Here is an 18815-nt window from a genome sequence, read left to right as displayed (position 1 = left end):
TTAAAAATATTATTTATACATTAAAATTAATTATTATATATTAAATATATGTATTATTTAATTTATTTTTAATATATATTTTATATTCTAACCATGATTTTGAAAATCGAACCGGATCGGCCGGTTCAACCGAATTAATCGGGAACCGATCACTTAGCCGGTTCGGATAAATCTATAAACTGTCTGACAAAAAATCGATAAAAAAATCAATCGAATCAGTGGTTAATCGGTAAATTGGTAGAATCATCTGGTTTTTTAGAGGATTTTCGGTTCGAAAATACACCCTCTGAAACGTAGTCGTTTAGCCTATAAAAATTTAAAAAAAGGAAAAGAAAAAAGGTTAAACGCTGAAGTGCTGAAGTCTGAACGACTAAACCCTAATCACCAATTCACACTCATCTCTCCTCTCTTCTCTGAACCATTGCAGCCACCACCACCAATCGAGCAGCCCACCGCCATCGCGTCCCGCAGCCACAGTAGCGACGGGTTTGACCACTGCGTCTTTGTCATCGCCGACCTCGCCTCTTCTGTCGACGCCGTTGCTCGCTGCCAGTAAGTAATTCTCTCTTATTCCTCCTCGCCGCCTTCTGATTTTCTGTTCATGATTTTTTGATTTGTTGGACTTCATGATTTTGGTATATGTTCATGATTTTCTGATTTATTGGACTACTTCATGATTTTGGTATTTGTTCATAATTTTCTGAGGTTATTTTGGATTCATGATTTTGGTATTATTTATATTGGAATCTGATTTTCTGTTCATGCTTTTTTTTCCTAAGGTTATTGTTTGTTGAGGAATCCACGCTTCTCGATGGAACTTAAGTGTTGCTATAAGTCTGAGCTAAATTTTATTCAACTATACTTTTTTCCTGAAACTGAATTGTTGCACTACTCACTCATTAATATTGTGTCGATTGATAAGATCTTTGAGGCTGATGGATCAAGCAGCCATGTGGGACTCACTTATTTGAGAAATTCTACATTCATTATATGAGATGACCCCACTTCTTTCTTAATTAGCTACCCACATGCAGAACATCAAATATTTCTGGCCTCTAGTGACATCACAAGAGAATGCACATTCTATATGATTATACAAAAGTCAGAATTTACATTCTACATCCCTCAGATCCACCCAAATTAACAACTAGCCTAATAAGCATGAAAGCATAGTTTGATCATAAAAACAAATAAAGAAATTTATTTGAGAAGAACTCTGAGGACTAATAAGGAGGATCAAACTAAACAAACTTATGAATACTCTAAAATCTTTCTTTTATTTTTTTACCTCTCTAATCTTCCTTTCTTGAGTGGAAAAAGAGGTGGCAAGGCACTGTCTTTGACCTGGGTGCAAATTAGAACATTAATCATTGATTTAATTCTAATAGTAACTGACCTTGTTCTCTCTAACCCTTTCTTGATCCTGTTCACCTCCTTATTATTATTATTATTATTATTATTATTATTATTATTATTATTATTATTGTTCCTGATGATCTTTTACATGCACTTCACATTATTCAACATGTTTGTTAATACATATTTAGTTATGAATAGTTACAGCTCAAGTGAACTATGCTTTTCCTTGAGTAATAAAACTTTGATTTTGATTTTGATTTTGATTGATGTGATCATTGCATGTTGTTGTGTAAATGGAAGTAATTTGGGTCATGTCTTGGGGAAATGGTTGTTTTTCGCTATGAACTTTTAATATTAAATTATGAATAATTTATGATGTAAAATTGTGAAATTTTAAATTTTATTAAGTTAGAAATTATTAAATTTATATATTTAAAATTATATATAAATTTTTTAATAATTTTATTTAATATTTAATTAAAACGATTAAATTTCGATTGAATCTCGGTCGAACCAATAAATTATTGAATCAATGACTTTACCAGTTTATTGATCGGTCCGATTCTCGCAACCTTGATTATTCTAACTTATATTTTATATTAGCGATTAATTTTACTAATTAATTTTAATGTATATGCCACATATATAGTTGATTAAAAATATAGGGTACTTTATTTAATAGTTAATTTTTAATGTACAAAGCCTTTGTGAATAATCCAGGTGTAATTTTCATAATTATTTCACATGGAGAAAGGCATTGTATATAGTCCTATATATCATCACCATGCAAATCGGATTTTAAATAAAAATCAAAATTTTCTAAACCCCATCTTACTACCTAGAAATATGGAGAAGAAAATGATGATAATTAAAGTAAGCAAGAAAGAAAGAAGAAAGACTTCCAAAGAATGCTAATAACCAAGGGATAATTAAAGTAAGAGCAAGAAGAAAGCTAAGAAAAAAGAAAGACTAATAACAAAGAATGCTAATTAGCATTGAATTTGTATTCTTCCCAAAAAAAAATTTCATCTTACAATGAAAGAAATTCAAGGAAGGGGAGGTAGAAGAATACACAAATAAAACCCCACTTTCAAGTTTTTACTTTTATTTCTTTTTTTTTCCTTCTTATTTTCAAAGGAAAAAAAGGATAAAAAAGGAGTTTTGTGAAATTGGATATGATTTTTTGGTAATTGGAGAAATAATTACCATAAAAAATTGAAAACCATGATGGAGAATTCTGGCTATGAGCGTGTCAGAAATTATGATGAATGTGATGAGAATGAAGAAAGGATGCATCTCAATCCAATTAATAGAACAAAGAAAGATGCCAAAGAAAATGGTGATGTAGAGATGGCTAATTTGCAAGTCTCAGAATCAAGACGTGGCATTATATTTTCCAATGCAAAAGATAATAATAATAATAAAAATGATCGTCTTGTTTCACTAGATATTTTTCGAGGTCTTACCGTCACTGTAAGTATCATTCTTCCTCTATTTATTTATTTTTATACAATTTTGTTTTTTTTTTAAATTGATAAATGTTCAACATTCAGATTGTGTTTTATGTCCTTTATGCTTTTTTTTGGCCTTATTTGTTTATTAATTTGCTATATGAACACTTTTATTTTGGAGAGGATGATGTTTCAAATGATTTGCCAATTATTAATTACACTTATATTTAATTGAATGTTCAACTAACTTGTAAGTTTAAATGAGTGGTGAAAACTCAGGTGAAGTCGACTTCAACGTAAAGTTGATATCTGAGAGCCGTTAGATGAAAATTTAGTTAAATAAGTCAAATCATCTAACGGCTCTCAAGTATTAACTTCACGTGAAGTCGACTACACCTGAATTTTCACCTAAATGAGTATCAAAAATTCTAATTTTAATTTATATATGTAACAATTTATTAATTAGTAATATTATTTAAATAATTTTTAGAGTTAGAAAATACCGTAATATATATAAAAAAAACTATATTGTATATTGGGCTATATAAAAAAATTAAGGTGTGAAAAAAATATGCTACTTTTATGCAAATAGTGTATGAAATGAGTGTTTTTTACATCAAATGAAATTATAATAAGTTTTTTTTAAATATATATAATCTTATTATCCTAATAATGCAATTGCTTTATGAGGATGCAGCTTATGATATTTGTGGATCATGCTGGTAGACTCTTTCCAGGGATTAATCATTCGCCATGGAATGGTTTAACATTAGCAGATTTTGTCATGCCATTTTTCCTTTTTATTGTTGGCGTCTCACTTGCACTCACATACAAGGTATATATCTATATATTTAATTTAATTTCACAAACTAATTAAATTATTTGTATATTATATTTATAAACATACTTTGTATAAACTAACGTTGGATCAATTTTGCTTAACAAGCTTTATTTTCAAACAGAGATTATCTTCTGGAATTATTGCAACTAGAAAGGCAATTCTACGAGCTCTTAAGCTTCTATCAATAGGTGTTTTTCTTCAAGGTGCTTAACTGAGCCTTTTATTGTGTATGCCAAATTTTCAATTATTAGTTTAATTTACTTAATATGTTAGTAGATAATTTTACCAAAATTTTAATTGGTGCTTGCATATTTAAAGCTTATAATTAGATCTATATACTAAATAAAAAATTATAATTAGATACTTGCTAGTTATTATTAATTTTCAAAAAAAAAACAATAATCCTAGAATATTTATTTTTAAAATATTTCATAAGTCATTCTACAATAAATAAAAAAAATTAATATTTCAAAACGAAATTGCATTTTTTAACAAGTAGTTAGGATGAATTTGATTGAAAAATTTTATCTAATATAAAAATTTTGTAAAAGTATAAGAATCCTGTAATTCAATTTTATTTAATTTCATATGTTATTTTAATCAACAATCTTCGGTATAAATATTTATTTAAGACATAAAACAATGTGCTTATATATTAATAAACCAAATATATTATATATATACACAGGAGGTTTTATCCATGGTCTCAATGATTTAACATATGGAGTGGATATAAAACAAATAAGATGGATGGGAATACTACAGGCAGGTATCCTTGTTACTCTTTATATATATATTTTTTATAGTACTCCTTTTAAAACGATTTTTTTTATTTTATATTTTTATATGTAGTGGTGGATCAATTTATATATCATTTGTTATAATTCCCACAAATTAAAATGTTACCATTATTTTCTGTTGTATATATTATTTTACAAAAATATAAAAAATTAATCATTACTCTTAATTTTCTTCATTTGATGTCAGAGAATTGCTATAGCATATTTGGTTGCGGCATTATGTGAAATTTGGTTGAAGTGTAATGATTCTGTTAATTCAGTTTTGTCCTTATTAAGGAAGTATAGATACCAGGGGTAAGCCTTCATTTTTTATCCCTTTACTATTAGTTTCCTTAATTAATTCAAATTTGATGAAGTTACATAGTTTCTAATGGTTAAGGTTAATAAGAAAATGTATCAGAAATAATGATAATTTAAATTTAAATTATAAAATAAATACTTATTTTACATATATAAAATAATTTAATATAAGGAAAAAAAACTTCCACTTCATTGCTTTTTCAACGGGCACAGAAATTATAATACTGAAATTTTATGTATAAAATAATGCATATCTCATAATTATCTATTATTATTATTATTATTATTTATTATTTTTTTTTTTTTCAGGGCTGTGATGTTCTTTCTTAGTATATTTTATCTTTGCTTACTTTATGGGTTGTATGTTCCTGATTGGGAGTTTCAAATTCCAAATGTACCTCCAAAGACATATTTAGTAAGTGCAATCCTACAAATTTTTTTTTGTTTTTCTCATTATAAATTTAGAGAGTTCAAGGTTTTAGGGGAAAACGTTGTTTCTTTTATTTTTTTAATATCAGTCATAAAATAAATAATATAAATTAGAAACAAAAAGACATTATTAATTGATATAACTAAATTATGTGTACACTAAATTACTTTCATAAAAAAAAAGACATTTTAATTGATATAATTAATATTATATTTTTCCTAAAGATTACATGTATCATTATTAGATACAACTTAAAAAAAGTTATTATTTATCTAAATATTATAAATAAAAAAATATTATAAAAACATTATTTTTAATTATTACTAGGTCAAATGTGGTGTAAGGGGTGACACAGGACCAGCTTGTAATGCTGTTGGAATGATTGATCGAAAGATTTTAGGTATACAACATTTGTACAAGAAACCAATATATGCAAGGAAGCATGTATGGATATTCTTTCTTTGATAAAATAACCTTTTTTAGTTGTTTACTTTTTGTTATTCTTATTCTTTGATAAATAATTATCTTAGTTAATTATTTCTATCTTTCTATAGGAATGTAGTATTAATTCTCCTAATTATGGACCATTGCCTCCTAATGCTCCTTCTTGGTGTCAAGCTCCTTTTGATCCTGAAGGATTTTTGAGGTTAGTAGTAAACCATATAATTGATTTTATTTACAATTTCAACATTATAATACGCTACAATTGAAATAAACATTTTCTACGGTTTATTTATTTTAAAAAATCATTATTCATTTTTAAAGAAAAAATCATTTAGCTAATCACTCCCAAAACTGCTGCAAGTCCTACATCAGCGGCGGTTTACAAAACCAACACTAAATATTCACCACTATTTGCCGAATGTTGTGTAATACAAATACACAAATATATGGTGATTGATTTTAATAGTTAATTTAGTGTATACATAACATTTTTTATTTGAATAATAAAGATAAAAATTTATTGACAATACTTTAGCAGTTATTGTTCGGTAATTTTAACAATAAAACTAAGTGTCAATAAAGTATAATTAAACAAGCATCTTGCATCATTAGTTACTATTAAAAATATTTTCGAATTTTTTAAACAATTATTAACATAACTATTGACTAGTGTGTATGAAATTATAGTTCTCTGATGGCTGTTGTAACCTGCTTTGTTGGCCTCCATTATGGGCATATTATAATTCATTTTAAGGTGACACTCATTTTTTTCATGTACACATATTATTATATCTTTATCTTTAATTCATATGTATTGTTAAAGCTTCTAATTAATCTTCGTTTTATCTCCACAATGCTGAATGTAGGACCATAGAGTGAGAATTTTTCAGTGGATGTCACTAACTTGTTTTCTTGTAGTTTTGGGGCTAATATTGGACATGATTGGTAAGCATATTATTCTTTACTTGTTTTAGTTGTATTTAGGTTTATTTACGATTTTTTTTAATGTGAGGTGGCATAAAAATAAGAAAGATATAAAGTACTACTTTGATATCAATATTTGAGTCAAATTTTAATTTATTTTTTAATATTTTAAATGTTTTATTTCAATTTTAAAATATTTTAAATATATTCAATGTTGTCATACCGTTAAATTTGACACAAATAATTAACATATCGAAGAATCAATAATATACGATTTTAATATATAAGTAAAATTAGCATACTAATAATCACTAATATAAAAAATTTTTCTTTAATTTTGAAGCACTGATGATTGATTATTAAAAAAATGAAAAGAAAGTGTTACAAAAATTCTTTTATTATTTTTTCTAACATACAGAAATAAAACAATATGACTTAACTAATAATATTGTTAATGTTCACATCACTAATTCTATTAATTATTTGTGTCAAATTTAATAGTAAAACAATAGTAAATAACTTGTTTAAAAATTTTTGAGATAAAAATAAAACGTTCGAAAAGTTAATAACTAAAATAAAATTTGGTCTAAACATTGGAACTAATATAATAATTTATTCAAATAAAAAATTTATCTTAAAAAAGGATAAAAAGTTAGGAAGTCCATTTTTATTGTGAATATATTTAATTTAAATATATAGACACTTTAAAATTGTCTCTGTTTAATTAATTTGTATTTGTAATTAATCTTATAAGTCTTGTCTTGCAGGAATGCACATAAACAAACCTCTTTACACACTTAGTTATATGTGTGTCACTGCTGGAGCTGCTGGTATCCTCTTAGCCGGAATATATTATATGGTTTGACATTGATTCCTTGTTTCAAAATTCAAATATTAATAATGAACATACATCATACATGTTTATATATCATTATTTCGGATTGGAGAACACGTGGTCAATTTTCTATATTAATTTATCAAAAAGTTTTGAAAAATACAAAATTTATCATCCAATAGTACTTATAAGATCGAAACCTAATTGATGGATATGTGTATAATATACAAACTTAATTATAATTTTAACTATAAATATTTTATTAAAAAATCCTTATATAATATAATCGATTACATACTTAGGGGCAATTGAAAATTAAGTAAACGTAATTAACGAAAGCTTAAGTATATACACATACATAATTTGCTCTTATTATTACTTATGTTGAGTTTGATCTAACCAAAAATGTGTTAAAAGCTTTTATTTTGGGAATACAAATTATATTTGACCCGTTATTTTAAAGATTTAGTTAACATCTCTTTTAAATTTTTTAGTTATTATTAGTGAAATTTTTTTATTTTTAATAAAAAAAATTTAATTTATAAACTTAACATGTGTTCTTAAAGTATAAAATAAATAATTTTTTTTTAACTCTGTTGTAGGTTGATGTTTGTGGATATAGATACAAGATTAGGTTTCTAGAATGGATGGGTAAGAATGCACTAATGATTTACATAATTGCCACTTGCAACCTCATTCCTGTTGTGCTCCAAGGATTTTATTGGGGAGAACCGCGCAATAACATTGTAATATTTTTGCTTCCCTTTGCAATTTGGTATTGGAATTTTTATTCATTAATTTATTTTTTTTCCATGCATTAAAAAATTAGAAAATTGTTGGAAATTCTATATTGTTCATGTGTTGATATCATTATCATCTTCTAATAATTAAAATTTGTATATTTTATAGCTCAAGTTGATTGGAATTGGACGTTGAATGAAGTATGGCAATCAAAGTTGGTGGATGGTTTAGGTCAAAAAGGTGTAACAATATTTGACCTTGTCTTTCATTGGATGACGTCATCTTCATGGTTGTGTAAATCAGTTTTAAGTATTTTTAGATTTTTTTTTGGTATGATAAGATAGTATTTACATATTCAATGATAGATTAAATTTTTTAATTTAATTTAATCCTTCTATATATTTTTCTCTGCTGATCAGCATATGAATCCCACAAGTGAAAGATAGGGGAGGAAATGATGATATGCAAAGTGAAACATATATCTAATAACAAAAAAAAATCAAACATAATATTACTCCAAATAGTTAATTACACCTAGTATCATAATCACTCTCAAAACATTAAAATATTAAACCATTAACTTAGAAGGAGCAAGACCAACCTAGAAACAAAACATTAAAGACTTGTACTAACACTATCAGAAATACGGGTATTACCAACGGAAAGATACCCACGAATAAAAAATAGTGGCAAATTATATGATCGTGATAATCACTTGCAACGTCTTGTATCTCCGTGGCTAAATTTTGTGGATTTTTTCGACGGTTTTATTTGTTCGTGGCTAACTTGAGATGACTTTCCTCATTTACCACAGACCTAATGATCACCGTGATGAATTCAAACGATTTTCACTTCAAAATTGTCTTTAATTTGGCGTTTTTCTCCATCTCTTTCAAAATATTTTTATGCAGTTTATACTTTTTCTCAATTTTTATGCAGGCTTTTCCAATTCTTCAATTGTTAATTTTTTCTCCCTTCTTCCTTTCTAGTGCTACCGTCGAAAAATTATACTCTGCCATATCTCCGAATCTTTTTTTAATTTTTCTTTCTTGATTTAAAAATAATTTTTTTGTGTGGTTGTATTGTTCATTACTTTATAAAAATCATATTGTAATATAATAAAAAAAAGACTAATTCATATACATACAATTTTACTATTTATATTTTTTAGTTGTCACTTTTTTTTATTCGTATTCTTTCTGACCAAATACAGTTTCAGTGTTCAATTTTACATTATGCATTAATTTAGAGACTTTAGTAATAAAATAAAATGATTCAATTAAAAATAAATGTTAAAATTATAAAAAAAGTATCAAAAGAATACAAAAAAAAGTACATATTTATCTTTAATAAAATAACTCTAGCTAATTCTAAAAAATAAAAAATATTAATTATAATTGATTAGAATAATAACTAATTTAATTACTCACTATTAATTTAGTGCAATATTAACGAACAAAGTTCTAACTCTTAAAATTCAGAATATTAGTTTTATAACTACATTTTATTATTCTATCTATTTATTAACATTTTATTAATTTAATAAAAAAATAAAATAAAATAAACTTTATGGAAGTTCATTTTTTAACTATGTACAACATTTTTATTCTTTTTTAATTCAAAGGTATCAAATTTTTAAGTTTTAAGTTTATTTATTTTAATTTTTATTGATGCCATTTTTTTTAAATCCAACGGGTCAAAATTTTAAATTCTAATTTGTATGTAAAATTTTTAAAATATAATTTAAAGTTATAAAATTTATAATTTAATATTTTTATTAAAATTAAATTTTATTCTAAATTAAAAATGATAGTTACTTCACTAAACAAAATTCAAATTAACATTTATAATAAGATAAATGGAATTTTTAGCGGTAATGTTAAATGTAACTAGTAGCCCACTCACCCAGTTTTTACGATAACTTCCTCGCACTATTTTTTCTCCAAATTCCCTATTTGTTAGTTCCTATAATTGATTCAAGTTTAATAACATGCAACCTATCCCTCTCGCTAATAACATTCTCTTCAGTTTCTCCAAATCCGTAATTTCTTAGCTCCTGCAACTAACTTTCAGAGTAAATCCGTTATGCTCAATCCGTTCCTGTTTAAATTCTGAGTACGATCGCATTAGACATTTTGTGGAAGAGAAAGGACCATGATTTGCAGCAGTTCGAGTACCGTCAGTTCGAGTCGCCGAAGAAGCAAGCAAAATCGGTAGAATCCGATTCTACGGCAAATCGCGAAGAAGACTTGAAGGAACCCTAGGTTGCTTCATTGCACCTCCTTCACTGTCACTCTCTCTGGAGGTAGTGCTCTGAATCTTGCCTCTCTAAAATACTGGTCGATTTAAATTTTCTCTTCTTGTTGTTGGTGGAGATGAATGCATTGTCTTGGATTTGCATGTTTTATTCATTTATCCTTTTGATGGTATAGAGAATGAATTTTTTGTATAAAGTATAATTTAAATGCATAAATATAATTATCTACTTAGTAGTACGTACTAATGTGATTAATTATATTCCTAATTAACTTTAGTTCTCCTTTATATGCTAAAATTCCTAAAATCAACATTATTTTGGTAATGCTCATAGCCATAGCAAGGTAGCAAATAAGAGTTATTATTTACATTTCTTATCATTTCTTGTGTTTCTTATTTTTGAGTCTAACTTTATGCATTTAGTTTTGTATATTCTAAACCACTTCATAAGAAGAAGTTCCACCATTTAGATCACTATGGTAGCATCCATTCTTTAAACATTGTAATTTTTTATATACTTAAGAGCCTAATCTTTGTGAATATTTCTTTTTATATGAGTGTTATTTTGTGATCATAATAATGTTAATCAGTGTAGATCAAACTATCTCAAACGAGAGAGATTTTAGTTTGATGTATGAAGAAGAAGGAATTTCCAAGAATGGTAAGAAGCATTCTATACGTTGATCAATAGAAATGAGGTGGCAGTAAAAAAAACTTCTTAAAAAATTGTAAGGATACTTTATTTGATTTGCTTCTTTCAACCTTTCTTTCATTATAACACTAGACAGTAGTTGAGACTGTTTTCTTTCAATTATTAAAGCGAAGTTGTTGTGTGATTGAAATTTGAAATCTTTATCTTTATAGTAATACAAATGGGGAGCTCATTTGCTGACGTGGCGCTCATACGTTGAGTCTGGGAGTTTATTTGCTTACGTGTCGTTACTAGAAATTTTTAGATTTATATTTATAAATTATAAATTATTATTTGCTCAGGTTGTTATTTTCAAATTTTAAGTTTGGGTTGTTTTACTTAGGTTGTTATTTTTAAAATTTTAAATTGTTTTATTTGTTTGGATTATTTTACTTATGTTGTTATTTTTTAAATTTTAAATTATTTTATTTAAGTTGTTATTTTTTAAATTTTATTTAGATTGTTATTTTTTATATTTTAACACTATTTTTTAAAATCTGTTAATTCTTTTTAGCATAATTTTTTAAAATTTTGTTGATTTTTTTTTAAATTGTAGCTACATAAATTCTTTTAAAGAAATTTAGAGTTTTAAAAAAATTTACGTTAATTATTCTTCGGTTGTTACATACTAATATTACAATAAATAAATATTTACGTTAGTTTAGAATTTTTAAATTATTATTTATTTAAGTTGTTATTTTTAAATTTTAAATTTGGGTTGTTTAACTTAGTTTGTTGTTTTTTAAATTTTAAATTAAAGTCAACCAAATTTTAAAAAATTTAGTTATGATGCAACTATAAAAGGATAAGTTCTGAGAGATGTAAAGCACCACAATTTAAAGTACATCAATCCCTTTCTTTACATATATCTAAAATCTCCCTACTTATTCTACTGGCTGATATTCACAAAATTGCTAACATCAATCCTACAATCGACAATTTGTGTGTACGTATACGAGTGATATGGTTATGGACACTATCAAGTTACGGAAATTCTCCATTGCCATACTCAATTGAGATGGTTTGACTCGATGAAGACGCGAGTTTTCTACTAATATCCTTTTATCCATGACTCCAAGGTTATTTATTTATTTATTTAAATTAAAGTCTATGTACATTGGATTAGATATTAAATAAGTCTATATTTAACTTTTTCTTATGTTATTTTCTTTTTTAAGCAGGTATCGAATAAAGGTTGGTGTCATTGATGATTCTAACTGTGGATGTTATGTAGTCTTTGACAATGAGGCAAAACAAGTTTTGGAAGAGAGCTGTGTAGAGATACTTGATCCACTCCTATTGGTAAGATCTAACCAATATTTATTTCTAAAAGCATTAGTGAAGATATTTTTATTGGTACTTTTTATATTATTTATTATTAATATATTATGTATTATCCTGTAGAAAGGAGATCTATCAGATACACCTACACTTTTACTCAACCTAATTGATAAGATCTTTCTCTTCATTATTGAAGTTCAAATATATGATATTTCATATTTTTCACCTTCTTATAAAGTTAAGAAGATGACTAATAATGTGGATCTCATAAATAAATTCAAAGAGGCTCACCCTATTCAAATTGTGAGTATATATAAGTGTACTTCTATTAAAAATTAATTTATTTTTTGCTTTCTTGGTCATTAGTAGTATCTAATTTATAAAAAATAATTAATTATAATTTTAGGATATTGACTACACCGGTGCTTTGTTTCTAATTTCAAAGACATCCTCAATCATTGAAGGGGAGAAAGTAGAAGGTACTAAGGTATTTGTTCAAAAAATATTTTTTTTGTTTGTTCTCTCAAAATTAGATCTTAATTTTATTCAAAAAATATTAGTGAGATAAAATCAAAGGTTAGAAAGAAGTCTTTAATTTAACGTGGTTTTTTGTACAGAATTTGTTGCTTGAATTCTCCATTGAAGTTGCGGCCAATGATGAATCTGAATTGTTGGAAAGTGCTATTACACCAACTAAGTGACTATCCTCGGAGTCGGAAGATTCGAAGGTGGAAGGAGATACTTCAACTTGCAAGAAGATCAAGATTAAGAAAGAAACTTGAGAATTTGGATGCACATGTTTTGGAATCTCTTTTAGAGTCTATCTAATAGAATAATGCCAAACATATGTTTGTTTTGGTGGAAACATTGTCTTTTCTTGAGTTATTATTTTTCTTTTTGTTCTTTTCGATTTTTATGTTTGGAATTTAGAATTTTTTTAAATATAAATTGAAGTTATTTGGTTATTACTTGTGATTTTATTTTTAATTTGATTCTCACCGTTGATATTCTGATAATTTTTAATTTAATATTTAATGTCATAAAGTTATAAATTTTTTCTTTGAATTATTGTTGATACAATTAAGTTAGTTATTAATTTTAATTGTGTACTTATTTAAAAAAAATCTAATTATAATTTTTAATTAAAGTATTATGTTTATAATTTTAAATTTAAATTCAAATATACTTTTTTTTTGAATTTTTACGTAAGCAATTGGGTTTGAGAATATTTTTTAAAAATTTATATAATTTATAAGTTACTATACTAATTACAAAGGATTATAATAAAATAATAGAATTATCAGTCTTATTAAGATGTGAAATTATTTATACTATTTTAAAAAATGTAATACTGTTTAAATTTTAGAAAAAGTATAATAAAGTTAATATTGTTTATGATAAAACTATAAAAATTATTTTTAAATTAACAAATTTCTATATTCCTAATGGACAACGGACGTTTGATTAGAAAATTTTATTTAAAAATTTAAAATTTATACTAGCTAATTAGAAAATTCTATTTTAAAAATTTTAAATTTGAATTTCTAATACTAATTTGTAATTAAATAAGTTTTTAACCATTTCAATTTTTAAATTTAAATTTTTTTACTTGCCACATTTATAAATTTTTATTATTATCTTTTTAGATTGTCTCTCCACAGTAGAAATACTTTCATCTTTTTCTCTCTTTTTAAGTATTTTTTCTAAATTTACGTAATTTATAAGGTTATTAATTTTTAGATTACATTTAATTTTATTTATTTTTATCGATAAATAATAGGATTGATACTATTTATGACGAAACTAATAAAAATTATTTTTAAATTAACAAATTCCTATATTCTTAATGAATAACAAACGTTTAATTAAAAAAAGTTTATTTAAAAATTTTAAATTTACACTAGCTAATTAGAAAATTCTATTTAAAAATTTGAAATTTAAAACTCTAATACTAATTCCTAATTAAGTGGCTTCTTAGCCGTTTTGATTTTTAAATTTAAATTTTTTTATTTGTCACATTTATAATTTTTTTTCTATTTACTTCGTTTACATTGTTATTTTTTAGATTATAACAATAGAGGTACTTTTATCTTTTTCTCTCCTTTTACTTATAAGTTTTTCATTTTCAATCTCTTTAACTATAAGTTGAATTTATTGATCGTGAGATTAAACTTATATTTATTTGAAAAAAGATACTTTTGTAAAAAATATATATATTATTTTCTGTAAAATATGTTTACGTAACTAAATAAATGAGAATAAAAAAGAAATTAAAGCAGCCATCGAAAATAAAATCTGTGCAATTTTACATAGACATAAGAAGGCATTAATTTCATGTTCTATTTGGTAAGTTAGACATGAGAAAAAATTGTAAAAAAATTAGTGTTTTCGCATTTTAGAGAGACACAAAATACATGTTTTTAATGGGTATTTGTGTACGACTATGTCTTTCATATTTTTGTCTCAGTAAACAAACAACATACATGTACTCCTGTGTACTCCTGTGTCTATATTTTGATGGACATATATACCAAAAACAGACGCTGTCATATGTGTACTACTTTATTTTTTTAATAATATAAAAATTTGATAATAAAAATGTATTATGTATAATGTATATACATTTTTAATTGGTTAAAAAATTTATTTATTTGATATTTTTAGGTATATATTGAAAGATACAAGAAGTCCAAAGAGAAGTAAGATTATATTGAAGAGAAGATTGATATTAAAAGACAAAGAAAATACAAAGCAAAGCACAATTCAAGGTAGATTTCATATAAAAAAATAAATTAATTATTTTATCATTTTTGTTTTTAGGTTAGAATAATATATTTTTTTATTTGGTATTTTTAAGTATGTCAGTTCTATATATTTAGTTTTTATTGGGTATACAAAATAACTAACATGTCATGAGTATTTTGGTCGAATGAAAGCCCATAAAATACAATATTTTTTATATATTATTTAGCTATTGACAAGTAATAAATTATTAATTTACATTGTCTTCGTAATATGTTACTAAATTTGTTTATGAAAAAATTACAGGAAATTCGAGTGATAGTTCTAATGGTGTGTATTTTCAATCGGTGTTGTCGAACATTACAAATAGCATTAATACAGATTTTTATTTTTGTATGATTTTTTTTAGAACTTGCTTATGGGAATGTACATGCACTTTATGTATTTTGATTTTCCTACTATTTATTCAATTATAAACTTTAACAGAAAATATGTTCAAAACTAATATCTCGAGTTATCTTATTAGGTAATAACTCAACACCACATTGATCAAGGTCTCCAATTACTAATCTACACTCTGTAGATAAAAAAATGATGTTCTAATATTAGTGATATTAGTAATTCAGGTATCACACATGAAGCATATGATAGTCTATGTCATCAGACAAGTCAACAACATCTTCAACAAACATCAAATAATATCTACCAGTTACTATGTTAATATGTTTTATTATTTAAAGACCAAACATTTAACTTTTTAATTGGTCTATTAAAAATAATCATTGGTATATGCTAAATAATTATTATAGATTCATTGGAGTACACAAATCGAATTAGATTGCAAAGGGATGTAAGACTGAATATGAAGACTATGCTATTTCAAAAGAGACATGGTAAGATAAACATGATAAATTGTAATTATCACAAAACTAAAATTTTACTTTTTTTATCTTTAATACTACCTTCATAATATATATTCATAATTCAGCTGATTCAAACATTTAACATATATTCATTTTTCTTTTTTTATAATATAAAATACTTGATGTATTATCTCTAATGATTACAGGAGCAAGTACATTTAATTCAAATTTAGATACTAAAGAATTAGAAGAAGTGTGCATAGCTGAAAAAAAAGACACCTGATACAAAGAGAAACATTTTTGAAGGAATTGACTACAAATCTTTCAAAAAATTTTCAAGAAGTTGAGAATATTACTGAAAATACGACTATTTTAGATGATTCTGTGCAAATTTAATACCCAGCCATATTCGATGTAGCTGAGAATACAGGTAATTTAAGAGGTAGCAATATCAGCACTTTATTATTTACTATTGTTATGCTTTTTATAAACAAAAAATTATCATTTAGTGTTCAAGTTTTAAAATTCAAACTAAGATATGGTTATATATTATAATTTTTGTATTTGAACATCGATTTATTGTAAAACTTAAATCTTGAGATTGGCACAATGAAATTGTATTATATGATCTCATCTTTTTAATCCATAAATTGCATTCTTCGGTAATCTTTTATAAATATTATTTTTATACTTAACATGGTGAAAGAAAGGTATATTTTTATATAAATTATTTGTTGCAGATATAACTAAAACAATTTATTATTTTGGTGATTATTAGATGTGATAGATATTGATGACCCAGAATTTTTTGTCGGCATTGCGACGCCATGATATGGTACGAGGAGAGATTAGAGAAGTCCAAAACAGGATCCAATTTTGAGTTCTCAATATGTTGTATGCGAGGGAAGGTACAACTGCCGTTTTGAAGCACCTGATCGGACGCTCAGGAATCTTATGTCAGTTACCGATCAACATAAGACACATAAACCATTTGGTGGTAAGATTGTTGTTCTAGGAGGTAATTTCAGACAGATACTTCCAGTGATTCCGAAAGGAAGTAGACACGATATATTAGCATCCGCTATTAACTCATCCCAGCTGTGGTCATTTTGTAAGGTTCTGAAACTGCATATGAATATGAGGCTTCTAATGTCTTCTTTGGATCAAGATGAAGGTGAAATGAAGATATTTGCTAATTGGATACTTGATGTTGGAAATGGAAATATTATCTCTGTTGTTGGTGATGAATCAGAAGTTGAAATTCCAAATGATCTATTGATTACAACTACTGATGATCCTCTCTCTCATTTGGTAGACTTTGCATATCCAAATTTGTTGCAAAACATGTCAGATTACAGGTATTTTCAGAGTAGAGCAATTCTTACACCCACACTTAAGAGTGTCGAGAAGGTAAACGATTTTGTCTTGACAATCTTTCCAGGGATGGAAAAGGAGTATTTGAGCTCTGATATAACATGTCAAGCTGATGAGAATGAAGATGTAACAAGAGTGGTTCACACCAGAGTTTCTAAATGACATCAAATGTTCGGGACTACTCAATCACAAGTTGACTTTGAAGCCAGGAGTGGCTGTAATGCTACTGCGAAACATAGACCAGACTTCAGGTTTATGCAACGGGACAAGATTAATAGTTAACAAACTTGGCAGCAACGTAATTGGAGCGACGGTAGTGACCGGTAGAAATATTGGAGATAAATTGTACATTCCAAGAATGAACTTGATCCCTTCAGATTCAGGATTGCCATTTAAGTTCCAACGGAGACAATTTTCATTAACAGTATGATTTGCAATGACCATTAACATGAGTCAGGATCAATCATTATCACATGTACGGCTTTATTTGCCAAAATCAATGTTCATCCATAGACAACTTTATGTTGCTTTGTCAAGAGTTAAGAGTCGCAGTGGCCTCAGGGTTTTAATTCTAAACGAAGACGGCAATCCAAAGTCATCAACAACAAATGTCGTGTTCAAAGAGGTTTTTAATAATATTTAGGTAAGAATAATATTATTTTCATTTTAATAGCATGTTATGATTTACACTTTTGTACAAATCTTTACTATAGATATAACTAATTTATCTATAACTCTTTTTTCAAATTTGAAATGAAATGTGTAACAAGGAGCACAACATCCAATGATTTTCTAATGAAGTTAGTAAGATATTAGGTTGTTGATAAATTTTTATTAGCTTTTTGATATAAAATTTAGGGTGAAATTAACATGCTATTATTACAGTTATATATGTTCTTATTTTTTTTATCTCCCTCCTTATGGTTCAAGAATATTATAAACTTCGAACTCTTCTATTCATATTTTATTTTGAATAAAGATAAAATAACATATTTAACACGTTTATTATATAACGATGATGATAGTGTTATACTAAATTTAAAAAATATATGATTATAAAATATTATTTTTAATTTAATTTATTAAATTTAAATATAAGCCCGTGCATCGCACGGGTTTAACACTAGTTATTTAATAAAGAATAAGAAAAGTGAATTCATAATTGAAGTGGAGGCTATAGGTCATGTTAGACATAAACATCTTATGTGCCTGCTTGGAGGGAGTTAACAGGTATTTATTTTTAGCAAAGTAAATCATTTTAAGTTATTATCTATGCTCTCACAATTCCTGAGTACATAGTATCTATTTCTTTGTATTATCAATAGCATTTTTATTTGTTTTTGTTTCAGTATTTAAGCTACTAATGGATGAATATGTGAACAATGGTAACTTAGAGTAATGGATGCATGTTGCCATGGAACAAGGGACACTTACTGGAAGATCCGCATGCTCGATATGCTCAATATTTACCTGGTAAGTTCAA

General features: G+C 25.9%; 2 protein-coding genes across 2 annotated transcripts; both read left to right on the top strand.

The window, feature by feature from the left end:
* Positions 1 to 358: 358 nt before the first annotated feature.
* Positions 359 to 8514, top strand: LOC112790424 (uncharacterized). Its single transcript, XM_025832829.3, has 13 exons — positions 359 to 552; positions 3508 to 3645; positions 3773 to 3854; positions 4340 to 4416; positions 4639 to 4745; positions 5061 to 5166; positions 5509 to 5625; positions 5736 to 5827; positions 6313 to 6379; positions 6492 to 6570; positions 7317 to 7408; positions 7987 to 8130; positions 8294 to 8514. The coding sequence occupies exons 2-13, from the start codon at positions 3511 to 3513 to the stop codon at positions 8318 to 8320; spliced, it is 1125 nt and encodes a 374-aa protein (XP_025688614.1). The 5' UTR covers positions 359 to 552; positions 3508 to 3510; the 3' UTR covers positions 8321 to 8514.
* A 2752-nt stretch (positions 8515 to 11266) lies between these two features.
* LOC140182630 (uncharacterized) lies at positions 11267 to 13442 on the top strand. Its single transcript, XM_072229798.1, has 4 exons — positions 11267 to 12374; positions 12477 to 12656; positions 12760 to 12840; positions 12971 to 13442. Exons 1-4 carry the CDS (start codon positions 12231 to 12233, stop codon positions 13052 to 13054), a joined length of 489 nt encoding a protein of 162 aa, XP_072085899.1. The 5' UTR covers positions 11267 to 12230; the 3' UTR covers positions 13055 to 13442.
* The last annotated feature ends 5373 nt before the right edge of the window (positions 13443 to 18815 follow it).

This window comes from Arachis hypogaea, chromosome 3 (genome assembly GCF_003086295.3).
Source record: "Arachis hypogaea cultivar Tifrunner chromosome 3, arahy.Tifrunner.gnm2.J5K5, whole genome shotgun sequence".
NCBI classification, from domain to species: Eukaryota; Viridiplantae; Streptophyta; class Magnoliopsida; order Fabales; family Fabaceae; genus Arachis; species Arachis hypogaea.
This window is presented reverse-complemented; position numbering and strand designations above follow the sequence as displayed.

Coding starts and splice junctions, on each gene's coding strand:
- LOC140182630 (XM_072229798.1), top strand. CDS start 12,231: ATGTTATTTTCTTTTTTAAGCAGGTATCGAATAAAGGTTGGTGTCATT. Junction 12,375..12,476: donor TACTTGATCCACTCCTATTG/GTAAGATCTAAC, acceptor ATTATCCTGTAG/AAAGGAGATCTATCAGATAC. Junction 12,657..12,759: donor AGGCTCACCCTATTCAAATT/GTGAGTATATAT, acceptor TTATAATTTTAG/GATATTGACTACACCGGTGC.
- LOC112790424 (XM_025832829.3), top strand. CDS start 3,511: ATGATATTTGTGGATCATGCTGGTAGACTCTTTCCAGGGATTAATCAT. Junction 5,167..5,508: donor TACCTCCAAAGACATATTTA/GTAAGTGCAATC, acceptor AATTATTACTAG/GTCAAATGTGGTGTAAGGGG. Junction 5,828..6,312: donor GATCCTGAAGGATTTTTGAG/GTTAGTAGTAAA, acceptor ATGAAATTATAG/TTCTCTGATGGCTGTTGTAA.